This window comes from Drosophila persimilis, unplaced genomic scaffold (assembly GCF_003286085.1).
Source record: "Drosophila persimilis strain 14011-0111.01,24,50 unplaced genomic scaffold, DperRS2 tig00000002-arrow-pilon, whole genome shotgun sequence".
Taxonomy (NCBI): Eukaryota; Metazoa; Arthropoda; class Insecta; order Diptera; family Drosophilidae; genus Drosophila; species Drosophila persimilis.
The window spans coordinates 20,946,447-20,961,098 of NW_020825289.1; the positions used below are offsets into that span (position 1 = coordinate 20,946,447).

The window sequence follows — 14,652 nt, forward strand, 5'->3', positions numbered from 1 at the left end:
AGTCGACAGAAACGGCCTTGCCGCTCAATCCCAATCCCACTCGTGAACGTGCCGCGGAAAACGAAGCAACGGAGAGATAGTGTCAAATTTGTCTCAAAATATTATTCAAAAACGAGCGAGAAGCAGCTGTGCCGTGAGAAATAAAGTGAGAAAGACAAATACCGACGGCAAAACACTGCGGAAAAAAGCAAGATTAGTAGTGCGTAACAAAGTGACTAACGCTGAAGCAGAGCTTAAACAAATAACTGAACAAGAGATAGCGATTTTGTGCCAATTCAGAGCAAACAAAAATACAAAATATTTGTAAGTATTTGCCGAAATAAAAATAAAGAGAATTTAATCCACATTTCACTCCCTTGCAAGTGTCGAAAAATGCAGTCAAAGAATGTGTGTGAGCTTGTGAGTGTTTGTGTGAGAGTTTAAATAGCGCACAACAACAATTAAAGATGTGTTGTATGCTCTTCTTCTTCCTCGTCTTCCTCAACGACATTTGCACGCAGAGAGCGCGCGCACAGTGTGCAGAGAGTGTGGAAAGTGCGACTAATTGATGCTCATTCCCATGAGAGTCGAGTTTCGTGAGCGCGTGAACCACTGTGCGGGAAATAAAACGTAGTGAACGAACGGCGGAGCAGCAAAAACAACAACAAAAGGAAATCCTATAAATAACAGAAAGAAATATTTATCAATAGCGAAGAGAGAGAGAGAGAGAGAGAGCAAGAGTGTGTGTGAGTGAGAGGGGTAGAGTGCGGGAAAATAATTAAGGCAGGAAAATTAAAGCATTTCAAAATGAAATTGGCACTCTCTTCTTCCGCTCAAAGAGTGTGCTTGTTCGTGTGCGTGGGTGTGTGTGTCGGAGTGGGAGGAAATACCGCGGATTCATTCTCCCAGATAAATGGATGGATTTCTGGATGGACATGGCTGGCTTATAACTTAACTGATATTTAATTAGTGATTAAATCCTAATGTGCCAGTCACGGGGATTGGCTGCTCGGGGCCCAGGTGACGGTGACGGTGACGAGCCCCTTGGGAGTTGGCATTGCTTTGTGGCGGTAGGCGATTGGTTGTGGGAGGGAGGGGAAAGGTGGCAAACAATTTGTCTGTTAAGTGATCTTAGAAGTGACCCGCAAATTGCACTGTTGCCACACTTCTAGGGTGAAATGTGCAGAGTCGAGTCTACTACGGTGCCTGTTGCAGTGCCGTCAAACTTCAGAGGTCAAAATAATTGCCTATTGAGTGCTGAACGAGAAAGCGAAAAGAGAATAATTTGCAAGCCAATGATCTGTACAGTCGCTTTGAGCTGCAGCGTTGCCACACTTCATTGGTCAAGCCATGTTAGTAGATGATCTATGCCGTTTGCTTCATGCCTAAATGATTCCCATTTGGATCGGTTTATGGAGCTAGTAAGTGACACAAAACGTTGCCAAATTTCTTAAGTGAAAAGTATTGCACATAAAGCCTAACTACTGATCGAGCAACGTTGCCAAACTTCACGGAAAAGAATTTTACAATTTACGGAATGTTTTTGTTGAAAAAATTAACAATTTCACAACGTTGCTAAAGTTGATCGATTTTTTTTAGCACTAGTTTTAGAAAATTTCCACGTTTTCCAGTTTCTTTGAAAGCAAGACACTTTTCCCAAGCTATTTAAATCGATATTATTCCAACTAATTGAGATGTCTAATGCCTTTTCTAACGTTTATGATTTTACAATTGTTTCGTAGAATTTCAACGCTGGCGAACTTTTATGATTCAAATAATTGCCTCTAAGGGCAAGACACTTTGCGAAACTGAAATTATCGCTCATTAAACTGTTTAACAACGTTGCTAAAAAATGTGCCTAAGTTTGCTTGGAAATTCGTTGAAATCAAGTCGTTTGACCCCAATAATTTGCAATCTGCGGCCCAGAATCTCGAATTATAAAAAAAATTACCAGCACAGGCAACGCCCCCACGACGAGCACGCTCCGCTCCATCTTGCCCCAATGGCCCGCTCACCCCCATCCGAAGTGGGTGGGGATGGATGGAGGAGGTCTATTTCAATTTCATTAAAATGTCTGGCGGCAATTAAATTTGCATAAATTAGACATAGCCAGCGCATTTGACGCACGCTCCATGTGCAACAAAAAAAAACACGAAAAATTCTTGCGATTAAAAAAGTGGAAAAAACTAAGTCAAAAGAAAGAAAAAAAAAAAAATCAAATTATGTTGCCTTAATTAATCACAACAAATGTCCAAAAGCGACGGCTGCTATCTCTCTCTCACTCTCTATACTGGCACTGTCCAAGCAGCTTCCATCTCTTTCTCTATTTTCTAGGAGCAGCGGCATTTTGCACATTGAAAAAAAAAAAAAACAATTTTAATGAAGCAGAACTAATTTCTAATTAAAAGCAACATTAAAGAACAGAACACAATAAGGTTGTTGGTCGGGAGGGGGGGGGGGGGGGGGGGGGGGGGGACCGAAAAAAAGAACAGAACAGACTCTCAGCAGCATCGGGAGAGGCGAATGTGTTGGGGAGAGAGCGCCGGCGGCCCGCAAGAATGAAGCTGCTTAGCGACACACGGGCAATAACGAGTTTAAAGCTCCGCTAGCTTTTGAGCTCGCTCACGCACACACACACGTGCACAAAGCAAGCAGACAGCAGACCACAGTCGGACATTGAAAGGGGGAGAGAGAGTGAGACGGACACACACATAAAAGTTCTATACTTTTATTTTTATACGCAGCCCAAAAATAATCGCATTATGATAAGAAAAAAAGAGCGCAACCAGCCATCTCTCGCTATGCCCCTCTCTCTCTCTCTCTCTCTCTCTCTGAGACTATCTGTGTCTGTGGCTGGGTATGTGGTTGTGTGCGCGACGAAAAAGAGGTAACAGCGGAGATGGCGGGTCAAACCTTATGGAAGCTTTGATACCCTTGGAAATGAGATATTCTTTGCGGGGATTTATAGGGATATATACATAGATTTGAAACGAGGGGCCTCTGAGGGATACATAAATAAATCAACTTTTCCCATCGAAATTCTAGTAAAAATATATTAGAGGGTATAAAACGAAGCAGGAGGCGGGAGATCTCGTGCCCCAGCAAGCAGTGCGGTGCGGTACGGTACACAATTTATATTTGCTTTTAATGCTTGTTGCTGCTGCGGCCCGCTGCGGCCTGCTGCTGCCTTTTTTGCTGCTTGCAAACAAATAAAACTGGTTTTCAAGTCAATTAAACAAAACAAAAAAAAAAATCAAAAGAAAAAACCAGGAGAAACACACAAAATAAAACAAGCAAAAGCAGAAAAAGGAGCAGAGCAGGGAAAATAAATGCAGAAGAAGTAATAGTAGAAGATGAAGAAAATAACTTTTCCAGCAATAGATGGAAACCAACGATGAGGAAAAAGAGGAAAGAGGAAGAGGCACAGATGCCGTGCGCCCGATATGTGATATCAAATATTATACATCTCTCAAATGTTGATTTTTGCCCAATTTGCAAGAGTTCTCCCTCATTGAAACTAAATACCAAATAATTGAACACTTGATCATCAGTTTTTGAGCTTGTTAAATCAGAAATAAAACACATAAAAGCCCTTAAAACTCACGACCCCTGTATAAATGGCTTAAAACAGGGCTTTGAAGAGATTTTCAGACATGGCAATTTTTCAAAATAATATTTGCGGTAAAGTAAATAAATAAAATGAGAATTCATGGACACAAAAGTCTTCTACTGTCTCTGTATATGTGTGTGTGTGTGTTTAAGAGGAAAATCGGATAACTGAGGGAAAAATATTTAATGTCAGCTGTGGGAGATTTCCAAATATTTCGAAAGGCTGTGTGTCCCCCGCCCCGCCCCGTCTATGCCCCAAAATATCGATTTAAAAAGCTCTTGTTTAATTGAAGACCTCAAAATGAAATGTTTTTGTTGTTGTGTCGTTGGGTGCCAAAATATGACAAAAGTATACATATATGTACACACACACACACACACACAGAGAGAGAAGAGGAGTACACTTTGCTCCCCCTGTCTCCCCTCTCTCTCTATTCTCTGTCTCTGTCTCTGCCTCTGTGAAATGCAATGCCATTGCAAACAATGTGAAAATATGCAAAGAAATCAAAAATGCAAACAGAATGAGCTGCAACTAGAACTCACCCCCTCCGGCGTGGCATTGGGGGAAGGAGCATAAGGACATGGCATTCATGTGGGGCTCTAATAAAAATCCTCAACTAAGAAACAAAAATACCCCGCGAGGAAATGATTTAAATAAAAGCAAACAATAAAATGGCACGAGACACACTCAAAGAAAGAAACAGAAGAAGAGGGAGGAGAGGGAGAGTGGAAAAGCAAATGCCGACGGCATTTTGTTAAAGCCAGAAAGTCCGAGAATTCCCGCCCCGCCCCTCTCCAATTATAAAGTCTCTTCGGCTAAGACCAGGGATTTGCCATCCAGACAGTCGCCTGTCACACCTCAAAAGGAAGGCTCGGACGGGGCGGGAGGGAGGTGTGTGTTAATGCCAAGGTTAACGGGAAAGAATTTTGATTGGAAATGTTACAAGGAAAAAGTATTGTATAGATAGTTGATGCTTTAACGGTTCAATTCCCTCCGAGTGGCCTCCTAGTGGCCTCCGAGACGCCTGCTCTTCCTCGTCCTTGTCATATTTCGTTACCATCCGAGCAACCTGCGCCACCAAATAAGCTCAGGCCAATTTATTTTCCATAACAACTGTGCTCTGCACTGCTGGCTGCAAAGAAAACAGAGAAAACAACCAACGAATCGGAAGGAAAATTGTACAAAAAAAAAACTCTGTTGCCCTTCAACTACGACTACAACCCAGAAGCAGGGAAAAATAACGAACGAACGTCAACCCTCCCAAAAATTGGCACAGTCAACTCCACGCGTTAGACACGCTGTCCCCCTCCTTTCGTCTGTGGGATCCCCCCCACCCCCCCATCCCTTTCCATACCTTCGATTCTGGCCCGTCTCTCAATGTGCATTACATTCAGTTGATGTTGGGCACAGCACAGCCCAGCACACATATCCATTGTTTACAGGCCTATTCGTAATTTTCTGTAGCAGACAGAGCAAAAACAACAACAGGAATAACAACGATACCACGGGCACAGACGGACGGGCTATCCTCCGTTCTCTCTTTCGGTGGGGCCAGGGGCCCGGGGCAGAGACAGGGGCAGGGGACAATCTGAGAGCATGTCGGGGATCCATGCAAATTTCGAGGTTGGCTCTGGCTTTTTACTATGGAAATGAAGATGAGAAATTGTTCATCGACTTGTTTTTCTCTGTTTAGCTGATGCCCTGTACTAGAGGCATGGTGCGAGGGGCGGGGGGATTTGTTGTGTGTAACCCCCATATAAAAGAGTACGGTTTAGACGACAGCCACAGATTTTTCCAATATTTTATAATAGTTTTATAACAGCCGAATTTGTGTATGTAAATGAAAGAATAACAGTAGAACGGATTAAAGAGTGCTAAAGAAAAGGTAAATTTGTATAACAGATTTAATTTATGCATCTCTATGAGTAAGCAAGTCAATGAGACGACCCTCAGATATCTTTCATACCTTTTGCATATTTCTTTGGCCCAAAGGGGTAACTTCCCGTCGAATATCTCCCTCCCTCCCGTCCCTTGTCCCTTGTCCCGTCTGTAGCAATTTCACATGTTTCACTTTGTTGATTTTTTTCCTGTGGCATATTGAAATTAATGTAAATTTTTTCATACACTTGCGCCTTATTGGGTTTCATTTTTTCCACGCTTTAAACAGAACGGGGGGGGGGGGGGGGGGGATCCAGCAGTAGAAGCGGCTTATACGGACAGAGCGGAAGTGGCAGGAAGGATGATGGGGGAGGGGGGAATGGAAGGTACGAGTACGAGTAGGTGTTGCAAGTGGCGGTTATTGATTTCGATTTTGTAGAGGGAAAGCTTCGTTCTTCTTGAGAATTTATTTGATAATGAAATACCATTTGTGGCATCGTCAGTCGTCCTCCTGCCCTTGTCCGTGTCCGTGTCCGTGTCCCCCTGGTACCCTCTGATTGTCTGTTTCTGTTTCGAGAAAAGGGAGAAAGGCACTTGAGATTGCTTCGGGGAAAAAAGGCAAAAGAAATGGCAAAAGAAAAGCCAAATAAACAGGTTCACTGTGCAGCCGGGGCAGGGGAGGGGGGAAACGAGGCGGAAGGAAAACTGGAAAACTGGAATTTATCATTTATTTGCAAGCATTTTTTGTGTGTATCTTTTAACAGAATTTGTAAACAATTAATTGGTGCAATAAATACGGGAAAAATCAAAATAAAATATCCCAAAGAATTATGCAAAAATGGAGTAAATATTTATGCATGTAGAACCAGCAATATTTACCTCTTGGGGGCGCTGAGAGGGCTGTGCTAGTGCTCCACCACACCCATCCACCCACTCATAAAACATGCAATTAACTGTACATGAGAGGAAACAAAGAGTGTGGCACGATTGGCTGTGGGGGGGGGGGGGGGGGGGGGGGGGGGGGGGCTCCACTGGGAGCAACATTTTGCGGAAATTGTTGGTTTGTAATTTGAATTTTGCGCCATTTGCATTCAATGGCGGAGCTCTCGCAAATGAGACACAATGAATGCGTGTCCTGCGAACGAACATACACCGGAAAAATAAAAGGGGATTCCCCTTAAATATTGCCAGATTTTCCTTGAGTTTTGTTCCAAAAGTTCTCCCATTTGATTGCTTTTTCTCAGTGTATGGCTCAGTGTATGGCCCGTGCTTTTATTAGCTTTTGTTGTACGAACAGTCTTCTCTACTTACACCTCCCGCTGCGGCACCCCCCCTGCACCCCCTCCACCACCCATTCACTCATTGTTTCCGCTGCCTGCCTGCCTGCCTGCTCCACTCCTGACACGCTATGCGCTGCGTCTCCAAAAACGGAAAGCAAGCGGATGTCCTCGGCAAGTGTAGACATATTTTCTTAGTAACTTTTCCAACCAGAATCTCTGTCTCTCAAGCCACCCACCCCCCCCCCCCCCCCCACCCTCTCTCTCTCGCCCTAGAACTAGTGGAAGTTTGTAGCAAAAGTTTGGATTCTGTTGTTGCTGTATCGTCAAGTCAATGAGGCTTTTATGTATATATATATATATAGGGTTTATATGTACATGTATATATATAGGGTTTATATGTACATGTATATAGGGTAGAGAGAGAGAGAGAGAGAGGCGGGGGGGTCTGTCGGAGTGGAGACGAAGTTTGTTTTAGTGCGTTTTCTCGGCTAAAATGAAGTTGCTTGACTTTTGCTTTTCTGATTCTGGGCCAAAAGTGTATTAGGTCTGTGTGGTATGTGGCCAGGCGTACCCCCCCACCCCCTGCTCCTCGCCCCCCACACACACTTTAATCGGATTTTCCTGTAAGTAGCTAAAAGTTATGTTAACGAATCCTACACGACCGACACGACAAACCCTCAATGGCGGATGATCATCGTCAAAGTTTGTTTACAACTTTATAATTCATATTATTGCTGATTAACTGAAAAGTTGTCAATTATTGAGGTGGAAACGGAAATGGAAATGGAAATGTAACGAACGAACAAACAAAAAAGTTTTTAGACCAGGAAAACAGCTTTTAGTTTAAAAAAAGAAAACCTTTTTAGTCGGGAAAAAGTTGAGGACTTGGTTTTTCCATTTCCATTCAGTTTATTTGTATCTTTTTCGTTTATATTTAAGTATCTTTAAGCGGCAGTCGTGGGCCCATCGCTGTCCCTGTCCTTGACCAATACTCGACACTCGGGGAGCAGCACTTGACTGACACTTGTGTGTGTGTGTGACAGCATTTTATGAAGTAAAGTTGACATTAGCCGAGTTTTACTGCCCCTACTACTGGCCCCACATCCTGCCCCAGCGAAATGGCCTTGCCACACACTGCCCCTCGCTCTCTCAGACACTTTTCCTGCTCCCTTTTACACTCATTTTCCCCATAAATATCCAACTCCAAAAGCTAATAAATTCCGGGGGCACATAAATATCGACAATGAGAGAGCGGGAAGACTGGGGGTGCCCTGTGGGGGGGTGGTAGGGGCAGGGGGACCATTTAAGGAAGTAACCTTTAAAAAAGGCCAGGAGTAGTGGCCAGGGGGGGTGGGAGAGAGGAAATCCGTGGAGAGAAGAATGGAAATGGCGTGCCATTAATGAGGCGTTGCCTCCCTTTCTACCTCCCTCCCTCCCTCCCACTGCTTACATTTGTGGCTGGCGCTCTCTAGCGTAGAGCGCGCGTGCATTTAATATGTTCCGTTAGTTAAATGAGCAAAAATTAATAGTGCACACACACACACACACATTGTAGAACGAGAGAGCAAAGAGCGGTAGATTGTTGCACTGCTTGGTCACTGCTTGCCCAGCTGAAATGTGGGAAACCACTGCTTGAAAGGTGAGGTTTTTGCTGCCCACAACTTCATTTTGTGTTTTCCCTCCCTGGACACTGGACGAGAGATGATTAAAAATCTCGATCCTCGGATAAGCCCTTGGGGACGGACGTCTTTCATCTAATAGAAATATATCCATGGGATAGGATGTAGTTGCTGCTGGCCTTCTTTCGTCCAATGATTTATGGATTCGAGTCCTTGGCAGGAATTAACAGCAGAACAAAAGTGGCAGAAGCCAAACAAGGGACACACAGGTGACACACGAAAGAAGAGAATGTGGAGGAGAGCCGCCAGCCACTGTGCTGTGCAATTATTCTCCATTTTCGAGGCTGCAACGTGTTGCGGTTATAGCGGTTTCCCCTGCCATCCGTCTCCCTCGATCTCTCGCTCCCTCGCTGTTTGGGGTTTCTTTTGTAGTTTCGTAATTAAAATTCAATTTATGTGTAAATAAAATAAATATATTCGTTCTTTGACACCTGCTGAGAGTTTTCTGGCATTTAAAACGTAGATTCCGCCTACCAACGCTTCAAAGAGCATTGTCAAACACTTATTGACACTATTTTCAGTGCTGCAAAATGCGGCGTGTGTTTCTTGTGTTGTCAATTTTCATTTGCCTTCCATTCAAAACATTTTTTCGTCTCAGTGTGGACAAGTCTCTGGAAAGTCCTGTACAAAAAATATTTTTTACAAACCTGTAAAAATTTATTTTTGAACGTTATATTTTGATCCGAAATGGTGTTTGCATCGGGTGGTCGCCAGCCGCCACCGCCGCCGTCGCCGCCTCTTTCTCCTCCTTCATCGTACCAGTCCTGGCAGAAGCCGTCCGCGCCGAAGCCCGAGTCCCTGGAGAATCCCGGTTCGGTGGAGGAGCTGTTCAGCAAGGTGCGCGAGACACAGCCAAACTGCTTCGAGGGCGCCAAGATAATGCTGAACAAGGCGCTGAGCAACCACTTCCAGATGTCCCACACGATCCACATAAACAACACGTCGCCCAGCTACCACTTCCAGAGCATCTACGCGGGCACCCAGAAGCACACCGCCACCGAAGCGTACCCCGTGCTGCTGGCCGACCTCGACGGACAGGGCAATCTCAACTGCAACGTCATCCATCAGGTCTCGAAGCGATTGCGCTGCAAGATCGGCGCCGACTTCCAGCCGGGCGCTCAGAACACGCCCAACCAGGCGACGGCCGACTACCGCGGCGACGACTGTACGTTCTCGCTGACTATGGCCTCGCCCGGACTCGCCACTCGCTGCGGCATGATCGTGGCCAGCCTCCTCCAGTCCGTGGCCCCCCGCTGGGCCGTCGGCGCGGAGTTGGCCTACCAGTGCGGCTACAATGTGCCGGGCGGCCAGAACGCCATCGTCTCGATGGTGGGTCGCTACGACAACGGCCAGTCGATGTCCTGCGCCAAAATCGGGCCGACGGGCATCCATCTGGGGCACTATCGGAAGTGCAGCGACCAGCTGCAGATCGGACTCGAGGTGGAGACCTGTCTGCGCACGATGGCCTCGGTGGCAACGATCGCCTATCAGTCGAAGATCCAAAAGGGGGACGTTCAGTTCCGCGCCAGCCTCGACACCAGCTGGCGCGTCTGCGGGGAGCTCGAGAAGCGGCTGCAGCACTCCCCCTTCACGTTTCTGCTCTCTGGTTGCTTGATGCACAAAACGGGCCAATTTAAAGTCGGAGCTGGGGTGATCATTGGCTGATGGCTGATGGCTCAAAACTATGCCAAAAATACTACTTGTCTTTTTTTTTTCAAATTGAATTTGTTGGAGTTTGGCCTAAAAATAAAATTGGCCCTCCCCCCCCTCTTTCGTATAAACTGCACTATGGACGATGGAATATCGGGTACATTATTATATTTCTTGAGTAAAACGAAAAAACAAATTTTTTAGGCGAACAAAAATCTAAAATCTATTAAAAAAGAAATAGTATTAAATTTTATTCAAAAAATCAGATCAGATCACAAAATTTAAATTGAACTAAAAAAACAAAATAACCCCCGAAAATCGCGGTCCTTCGAGGGATCCATCAGGATTTTTGGGGATGGAGAGAATTTTTCGAATATCGACTATAAAAACGATAGCCGTACAACCTCCATGGTGGGCCTGTGGATTAACGGATTCATAGGTACCATATGACCTGTGACCTTTATTTCCGCATCCGTTTCAATCAAAAATTTAAGGCCATCAGGCATCGAGCATCAGCCATCAGCCGCTGACGAACTGAAAAAATGATGAAAGCTAATGGCGAGACTGTACATGAAATCATCATCAGGAATCCCATCAATCCCTTTGCGCTGCATTGACTTTCAATCAGCAACACTCGCAACACTGCACTGCCACTCCATCAGGCAGCCCGCAGCACCCCACCGCCGGGCTGCCTTCCGTTTATGCCCCATTCAAGGTCAATACAAAATGGCGGCTCGAATGCAAAGCGTATCCGTGAAAGGCATTAGCACTCCCCACCACTCCGGCCACCACGCACGCTTTTCATCCGCTTTTCGGGGTTAAAGTGCGCGATTTGCGAGACTTTTCACGAAAAGTGCATGCAGGAAAAAGGCAAAAAACACAAAACATTTCATTTGTGGGTTTTTTTTGTTTGAAAAAGTACAACACAGATCCGAATGGAAAAGCAAAGGATGCTAGCAGTACGGGTATGAGGATTACTTCCATTGATTTGGGAGACCCAAGACCCAAGAGATTGTTAGGAAACTGAATAGATTAAGAACTCCAAGATCTCCAAGATACTTACTAGAGGGTATCGTCTAGGTCTAGACACACTCGTTGTCTGCTTGCTTGTGTGTTAATTAAAAGGCTACCGTTTACAGACATAAATATACATATATGTATATACTAGAGAGATATTCGATGCCAAACAATGGCGGGGCCAAAGTTCAGCGACGTGCGAAAGTTGTCAGAGAGGAGATAGCCTTTGCTTTGGCTACAACCACCCCCAACCCCACCCCCCAATGCCCAGTGGATGGTTTTAAGTGGGTGTCTGGGTGTACTCTCTCTCTCTCTCGTGTGGTTGTCCTTTAGCCTTGGGGGCCCCTCTGTATCTCCGTCGCAGGAAGCTGAGCTTCCGCTTGACATCTCCCTGGCCTGAAAAGTGTTTCTGTGTGTGTGTTTCATCATTAATTAATAGACACTAACAGGCCAACAGGGCCGCCACGCGTTTGTGGCGACTGATTGATACCTTTTATAATCATAAATTAGGATTTCCCCGAGGAAAGTATCCCAGGATTTAGCTAGAACTTGCTTCAAAGATAATTTAACCGATTTTCCCGAACAATAGTTGCGGATTGAATTTCTGTTAATTTTGTGGGAATTTTGTGCCTTTAAGTTATTTAAGAATTGCAAAATTTGTATTCAAAATGCAGGATTTTCCCTTTGTATAAATCTTCTGTTTTGCCAGAATTGAGTGGAAAATTCCTTATCGCATTTCCCGAATCTCATTAGCTTGAAATATGCATGCATGTGTGTGTGTGTGTGTAGCAATTCAGGAGCTCAAGAATTGCCTTGTGGGACCCTTCTTCCCCCCTTTCCCACCCTCTCTATCGCTCCATTGAAGAAGTATCTGCTTGGGGTTTGTGCTTGTGTGTGTGTGTGTGTAACTACATGTGTGGTTTATGGGCTTGTGTGTGTGTGTGTGTGTGTGTGTGTCTGGCCAAGTTAATTCAATTTAATCAGCTTGGTAATTAGTCGGGGGCCTGCTTTTGCTGCCCTTCTTGTTTCCATAAATAGTTAATAAACAATTTCGGAACTTTTGAGGTTTATCCAATTTCTAGGGAGTGCAGAGAAGCACAAAAACAAACAGCAGGTAGGACAAAAACACACAGTAATCGCTCGAAGCATTCCATTCTCTCTTTCTCTCTCTCTCTCTCTCTCTCTCCTTATAAAGAGAAGGCTGGAGGCGTGCCTAATGTTTCCATAAATTGTGTGATGTGTAATTAGGAAATTGGTTTTGTTTTAATAAGCATTTAATCGCTTTACACTTACACTGTTAAAGTTATGTTTTAGAGCCGATTCTTACTTTTTCTTTTAAGAACATATAGATCTATGGAGAGTCCTCTCCCTGGGGGGGGGTATATGATATGACATACGACTGACCTTTGACTGTGTATCGCAGTGTCCTTCCTCCTCCATCCACACAATTGAATTATTCCACCCCCTCTCCCACCCCCCTCTCCACTATCTGTCAGGGCGATTATTCGTCCAATTACAAGATTTCTGGCAATTTGAGTAATTAGTCGAACATTCCATTCGCTTCAGTAATCCAAAAATCAATAATCCCCCACAACAGCAAAAACAGCAACAACGAAGACGGAAAGGTAAACAGATTTATGTATATAATTTATTCATCTCTCATCGGGAATCGTATTTCAAAGGGTGGCGCAGAGGACGGGGCGGGAAGGGGAGGGCACGGCAGGGGGCTGGTTACATCGAAGCAGCGACCTTCACACAGAAATTCAACCCGAAACCGAAACGAAAAAAAAAATTGTTTTTGCAAATGGAAAATGGCAAACGAGCTGGATTATTAAATAATACTCGTAAAAATCATACCATACAAGACTGGCCATAAAAAAAAAAACTGAGCAATAAATTAAAATACAAAAAAAAGAGTCGAAATCTACAGATGCTGATAAAAGCCAAAAACAATCGAAAGAGGCCAAAAGGAAAAGGCCTGGAAGCATCTTTGTGGGTGGATTCTGTTCTACAGAAGGAGGAGGAGGAGGAGGAGGCGGTCCCTGGCCCCTTCTTTTGTTGTCTCTCTTTCTAGTCGGAGCTGCCTCTCGCCCCCTCCCCTGGGGGCTCCTTGTCTCAGTTTTTGGTGATATTAAGTGGAATGAACAATGAGGTTGGTCGTAACAGATTTATGATAGCCCAAGTTAATTGGCCAAAATGCTAGGGGAAATTGATGGGAATCGAGGTGTTCCTGCTCACGACTTTGCAAAAGAGAGACGGAGTCAAGGGGGAAGGGACGCCTCTCTGGATATATCGAGTCTTGCCCTCTCGTTCACTCCACCAGAAAATCAAAAGAAGGAGAGTGAGCGCGAAAGAAAAACCGAAATTTTTGGCCGGACACTGCACAGAGTATACAACCGTCGGATTGGTGTCGAGGCACGTTATAGGCACGTGTTGGGATATGTCAGACCCCTGTGTGAATCATTGACCTCCCATCAAGTGTGTGCCATTCCCCACCACTCGGGCTCAAATCCAAAAGAGGAGAGATGTGGGTTCAAAGGTGCTGCACACGGGTCAATCGTATCGGAATCGGAAACGATGGGGGATTCGATATCATAAATGCATTTGGGTAGAGGATAAAGGCGGCGCAGAGACCCCGGCACAGACTCCACGCGGGTGATGATCCATTCAGGCGACTAACTAAAGAGCTTTTAGTAGGCAAGAGCCTCTCTTCATGAATGTGGACTGAACAATGGGTGTCCCCAATCGCTCTCCCCCTCTCCCCCCTTTCTGTGTGCATTCTGGGCCTCTAGAGAGGTGCGGTAGGGGAGGGGAGGTACTAATTGTGCCACTGGATATGGGGTTTGGTGGCGCGTACCTTTTATGGTTCTGCCATGCGCCTGTCCCCGGGTGCTGGAACCGATTGGCGGTTTCATTCGGATCGGATCTCTTTTGTGTTCCATTTTATTGGTGGCGTCTCTCTTTCCCTCTCCCTCGCTCTCCCCCTCTCTCTCAGCTGTTTAATAGAGCGTAAACAGCAATGCAATCTCTCTCCACCTCTTCTGTCTAGTTTTTCTCTCCCTTTTTTTCGGCCTTCATTCTTCTCCTCCTCATTTATTGGTATGATTTCAATTTGATTTCCATTTAAACCAACAATTTGCCTCCCACTCCACCTCTCAGTCTCTCTCGCTCTCTCTCTCTGTCTCTATATTGTGTCTCTTGTGACCTGTTCCTGGCTCTCGCCCCCTGCTCTGCTGCTTTTTGCATGTGCACTATAAATTTGAACGAATTCATTTGTTTGTGAAACGTGTGCCAGACAGCTCGACAGTGGGACGGAAAGACGGACACAAACAGGGCTCTAACAGACAGTGGGACAAAAACACAAAGACTGGAACAGACAGTGGAACAAAACAGACAGAAACAGGGCACAAAAAACTATTGTTGTTGCTGCTGCTGTCGAGGCCTATATTTAATATACATTTTCTAGCCCCCCTTCCCCTCTCGTGCTTCTTGATCCACTTTTTCTTGCATTTATTTGTCGCATTTCATTTGCACTAAATTCCGTAATTTTTGCAGCTCT

The 14,652-nt window shown here is 45.0% G+C and overlaps 1 protein-coding gene across 1 annotated transcript; it reads left to right on the forward strand.

Annotated features, from left to right (window-relative positions):
* Positions 1-9,083: 9,083 nt before the first annotated feature.
* LOC6603196 (mitochondrial import receptor subunit TOM40 homolog 1) lies at positions 9,084-10,108 on the forward strand. The gene has a single exon (XM_002028121.2). The coding sequence runs from the start codon at positions 9,114-9,116 to the stop codon at positions 10,089-10,091; it is 978 nt and encodes a 325-aa protein (XP_002028157.1). The 5' UTR covers positions 9,084-9,113; the 3' UTR covers positions 10,092-10,108.
* The last annotated feature ends 4,544 nt before the right edge of the window (positions 10,109-14,652 follow it).